Here is a 5,733-nt window from a genome sequence, read left to right as displayed (position 1 = left end):
CACCCGCAGCAGCACCCGCAGCAGCACCCGCAGCAGCACCCGCAGCACTTCCAGCCGCACATCCGAGCTCCCATGAGGGTGACTCCTCCTCCCAGTCTCTCCCCGTCCCCTCCCGTGCAGCCCATCTACCCTGTGGATCCCTCACCGCCCCTCCCTGCCACCGCCGCCGCTGCCCCCACCAACAAACTCGACGAAGTCCTGGAGAAGCTCGGGGCCCGGTTCCCGCAGTGCAGCAGAGATCAGCTGAAGTCGCTCCTCCAGCAGGTGAAGAGCTCCCGCGGCACGCTGGCCGGCATGTCCATGGAGGAGGTCATCGAGCAGGTCGGCTTCAAGCTGACGCAGAACGAGCGCTCGGCCCCGGGGCCCATCAGCCGGCCCATGCCCCCCGGCCCCATCCGGAGGCCGACGCCTCCCCCGCAGAGAGCGCCGGCGGCGGCGGCAGGTGGAGGTCAGTCTGTCGGGGCTCGTAAACTGTGCCTGATGTGTCAGAACCACGTGGATCCAGAGAGCCGCCACCCGCTGAGCTGCTCGCACGCCATCCACCGAGACTGCATCCGAGTGTGGCTGCAGTCCAGCAAGAACAACTCCTGCCCCTTCTGCCCCGCGAAGTGACGGGCGACATGGCGAGCAGGCCGCGGGCAGGGCGGCGCCAAACACCACTGACGGCTGCAACACATGGATGTTCTTTCTCTATATAAATATGTATAGATATAAAAATCTATTTTTCTGTAACTAACTTTTTTTTTTTTAAAAAAATTATAGTCTCAAGATATGCAAATATAATGTCAGTATAGCATTGCAGTGAAAAATAAATAAAATAAAAATAAAAAAATTGTGATGAGACGTCCTTCCACCTAACCCCATTTGAAAAAAAATTACAAAAAAATTATATTTTTTCTAAATATTTTTTTAAATACTTTCTCTACCACTGATCATGTAACATTTTCAATGGTAATGTGCTAATGCTAGCATCACTGTGTTACAGGTTTCCCCGTTGGACAGATGATCTCTTATAAAGCTGGTCTGTCTCTGCAGTAGAAACACACAAATAGAAATTGGTGCTACTTGACCAGAAAAAACAGAGAAACGATTTGGCTCAAGAGGCAGAAAACCTACAACTACCAGAATGCACTGGGCCACATGGTACCGAACAGTATCGTAACATATCTGTAACATATTGTATTGCATTAAATTGTAGCATACTGTATTGTAATATCGTATCGCCACATATCGTAAAAAAAATCATAAGGTAACATATTGTATCATAATGTATCGTATCCTAAGGTATCATAAAATATCGTATTGTATCGTACCGTAACGTATCGTATCTTAACATATCGTAAGATTTAAGACTGTATTAACAGTAAACATCCGCAAAAAGGGGCCTCTAAGTTATCGCAGCGTAACATATCGTATCATAACATGTCATATTGTATTATAATATATTTTAACGTATTGTAATGTAACACTTGTAATGTATCATAACGTATCATAACATACAGTATTGTATCGTATTATAACATATCATAACGTATAATAAATTGTAACATATCGTATTGTTACATATCGTGTCATAACATCAACTCGTAACATATCAAATCGTAACATTTTGTATTGTATCATATCACAACGTATGGTATCGTAACGTGTCATCGTATTTGTAGTTTTTGTAACGTAACATATCATATTGTATTGTATCATAATGTATCATAACATTTTATCGTTTTGGAACAGAACATATTGTATCATAACTTATCGTATCATATCTAATTGCAACATATCTAATAATGTATCATAACATTTAATCGTAACGTATCGTAGTGTATCGTATAGTGACATATCGTATCGTGTTGTATTGTAACGTATCGCATCGTAATGAATCATAAGATTTAAGACTATTAACAGTAAACAGGAGGCCTCTAAGTAAATTATTAACTATACGTAGTCATAATATTCGCCCGTGTTGTGTAAAGACCTAAAATGAAGTTCCCGCTGCCCGTTAACGCACTTACAGTACACACACACACACACACACACACACACACACACACACACACACACTTCACTATAAATACACAGTATGAAGTCCCGCACACGAGCACACAGACGGAGGAATCGGCTCATAAACACTCCAACAAACAACCTTTTAAAGACAAACACACTCTCACATCCTCTCTCCCTGCGGACATCCCAGTCAGCCTTAATGGGAGCGTTGGGCGGTCGATGTGCGAGGTTAAAGGAGCCGTTGCTTCCCAATAAATATCACAACACACACACACACACACACACGTAGAGCACAGAAAATGTGTCTATCTGCAGTCCTGAAATAATGACGGTGTGTGTATTTGTGTTTGCAGCCTGAACGTCCATCTCTCCTCTAACAAACTCTCCCAGTTTAAAGGTTAGTCTCTCTGACTGATTTTACAGGCGGCGGTGCCAATAAAAGCCGCTCGTCTCCCAGTAAAGCTGCAGTAATGAATGAAGAGCGCTGCGGAGGATAGAGACAGAGCGCCGCTGGGGTGAGAGGAATCAGCCCCGAGATAGAGGAGGTGTTTTCTGTCAAAAAAACACACAAATTCAACTAAAAATACTGCAAAAAAAGTAAATATTAATGTGGCGACAAATCCAGACAAAGCTCAGGGTTTGGAGTCGTGTTGTTGTGTAAAGCTGCGGGTCAGTTACGGATGCTGAGGGGGACGTGAATGAAATTATGAAATCTGGCTCAGTTAAGATATTTTACATTTATTAGATTGTCTGAAATCATGCATCAGCCGAAGTCTGTGGAAAGCTGCCGATTAGCTAATTTAAAAATGTAAGGTAACGCCCACAAACGTAATAAACCACAAACAGAATACAAAACTTTTAATGTGATAATCCCACATTTGTAATAAATTCCCCAAAAACGTAACTGCAGTTGCCCACTACAAACGTAATAAAGATTTCCCGCTTTTACATTTGCAGGGATTTGTTAAGTTTGTATGGAGGTGAAAATCTTCAGCTTACAAAATTGTAATTATTTCTCGCTAATGTAATATGAAAATTAAAAAATGTGTGCAAATGGGTTTGAGTTCGAGCTCATTAAATAATAAAATATATATATGGGGTTTGGGCAGAGCGGGTCAAAAGGTGTCTAAGCAGCGCTCTTTGTAAGTTATTAATAACTTATAGAAACGTTAGGTGCAACATAGGCTGTATGCAGCAGCTTTATCGTTCCTTTTCAGTTTAAAGAATTCACACATTTGTGGGAAATTTCATATAAATGACAGAAAATAAGTCAAATTAAAAAATTGGCCCCTTTAAAAAAAAAGGAATTAGTGCCGATAAAGCTCCTTTCGCAGTTTGATCCTAAATAATAATCCTGCTGCAGCTGCAGAGCTTCCTGTTAAAGATGGTCTGTATCGGTTTAAAACTACTTTTATCCCGTCTGCGGCCTCGCTGCTGTGGTGTTTTGATTTTTCGGGCTGTTATGGATCCGGAGGGGAGCGTCTCCGGTGTTGGGGGGTATTAGTGATGGTCTGCTGTGTCTCCAGCGGATCCTGTGACAGCTCTAATGTCGGTGTGATTTACAGACCGCTGGACAAACAAGCATCATTACCGCAGCCTGTAAACGCGGGGCCGACCCAACGCTCCCAAAGTGGGGTCTGGGGACCCTCAGGGGCCCTCGAGAGGCTCCCGGGGGACCCCTCAGCGAAATGAGAGAGTTTTATTTGACTATTATTTCATTCAGGAGGCGATAACAGACTGAGGGAGAAGGAGCCATCAGAGGTCACAGCCTTCTCACAAAACAATAACCGACAGAGCGAATCTGTCTGATCCCAAACTTTGATGACACCGGCGTCCAAACGGTGAACTTTACGGGACATTTAAAGGAAGAATCCACCATAAAACATGTTTGATAAACTCCAAAAATAAAATAAAATTCTCATCAAGTCACTCTCTTTTTTTAAAAAAAGAAAGATGAGTTTAAAACAGCACAGAAGATCTAAACAATCACAATTACAAGGTGGGCACCCAGGATTCTTGGCCCAAAACATGTTTATTAGATCACCATGACCTTTGACCTTCGAGCATCAGATTCTAATCAGCTCATCATCACGTCATTATTTTATCCTGTTAGACATTTGTGTGGGATTTTGATATAATTAGTGTATGAATTCTTGAGTTACGGCCAAAAACAGATTTGGTGAGGTCACTGTGACCTTGACCTTCAATCACCAAAATCTAACCAGCTCAATGTCAAGTGCAAAGAAATGTTTGTGTCAAATTTAAAGGAATTCCCCTAACTTGAGTTATCAAGTTCACAGGAACAACACGCATGCAAGGTCACCGTGACCTTTGAGCACCCAAATCTAATCAGTCCATCCCTGAGTCTTCTCCAACAGTTGTGCTTAATTTAAAAACATTTCCCCAAGGTTTCCTCCAGATATTATATTCACAAGAACAAGACTGACAAGGTCACAGGGACCTTGACCTGTGACCACCAAAATGAAATCAGCTCAACATTCAGTCCAACTGGATGTTTATGTCAAATATATGGGTACAGCAAACCCAAATTATTCTGTCTTTTGAGATAAAAATGCTCATTTCTAGAAATCTAATATTATTATTTTATAAAATCATTATAATTATTATTTCTATTTGAAACAAACAAAAATAAACTGACTGTGAATTTTCTGGCAATGGGACTACTACAGAAAACTACAACAGGTTTCAGAAACCTCAAATATTAAAAACAAACTTTTTGTGACCCAGTTTTCTGGTCTTTAAAGACTCTCTCAAACTTTGTATTTTGTTTTCAGTTTCATTTATTTTTGACCAATATCACAAATATCGAAAGGTTTCAAGATAAAGAAAACTGCATAAAAGAGCCTAAGAGGATTTTATTCAGTCTAAAATTAAAAGTAAAACTACTACATTTAATTCAGCTTTTTTCACCTGTCAGCCAAAAAAGGTGCAAATGCAAACTAAATGCCCACCCTTATCTTTAAAATTAAATATTTTATTATTGTCAGAGTATTTTTTTTAAGAAAAGAGTAATTATCTGATATTTTGCAGAAAGACTCAAAGTGTTTCAGTGTCTTGGTTCAGTCGGTTTAAAACCACTGAAATGTTAACGAGACGTTCCTTCAGGTCTGTTTGAGCAGAAAGAGGCTGCAGTTTATTAAAGCACCTCTCAGCCGAAAACCTCCCGCCTCCACACAAACAACAACTTTTCAGAAATTGGGCGTTAAAAAAAAAAAATTACAAAAGAAAAAAAAATCAATCATGTCTTTGAGTTTAACGTCGGTTGTGTATTTCTGACATTTTGCAGAACATCATCAGCGGTCGTGCTCGTCTCCGGGGCCACAGGCCGCTTCTGCTGAGCTCACTGTCAATTACAGACGCAAATTAAAATAAGACACCAGTTTGCAGCAGCTTATTCACGATTCGTGCTCCCAGTGAGCCGCTCCTCCGGGGACAAACAGTCTGAAGGCCAAACAAACACTTTAACAAGGTGCCGCTGCTGTTTTCATGCTCCGAATCAACAAAATCGACTGCGTGACAGAGGAGCTAAATGCCAAACGGCTGCCGCTTGTTTCTGCTGCTGCAGGAGGTTAACCGCTGCAATGCTGCCCCCCGCTGCCCCTGCAGGGTAACTACACACACACGCACACATACACACACACACACACACACACACACACACACGCACACAAACACACACACACACACACACACACACACACACACACA

The 5,733-nt window shown here is 41.6% G+C and overlaps 1 protein-coding gene across 1 annotated transcript; it reads left to right on the top strand.

Annotated features, from left to right (window-relative positions):
* The first annotated feature begins 6 nt into the window (after positions 1 to 6).
* Positions 7 to 820, top strand: rnf214 (ring finger protein 214). Its single transcript, XM_042480991.1, has one exon. It carries the CDS (start codon positions 73 to 75, stop codon positions 610 to 612), a length of 540 nt encoding a protein of 179 aa, XP_042336925.1. The 5' UTR covers positions 7 to 72; the 3' UTR covers positions 613 to 820.
* Positions 821 to 5,733: the final 4,913 nt, after the last annotated feature.

Source organism: Plectropomus leopardus, unplaced genomic scaffold, assembly GCF_008729295.1.
Source record: "Plectropomus leopardus isolate mb unplaced genomic scaffold, YSFRI_Pleo_2.0 unplaced_scaffold27044, whole genome shotgun sequence".
Taxonomy (NCBI): domain Eukaryota; kingdom Metazoa; phylum Chordata; class Actinopteri; order Perciformes; family Serranidae; genus Plectropomus; species Plectropomus leopardus.
The sequence above is the reverse complement of the archived record's forward strand: the minus strand, read 5'-3'. Positions and strand labels throughout refer to the sequence as shown.

What these genes read in the sequence shown, in the direction of transcription:
- rnf214 (XM_042480991.1), top strand. Translation starts at nt 73, where the DNA reads ATGAGGGTGACTCCTCCTCCCAGTCTCTCCCCGTCCCCTCCCGTGCAG.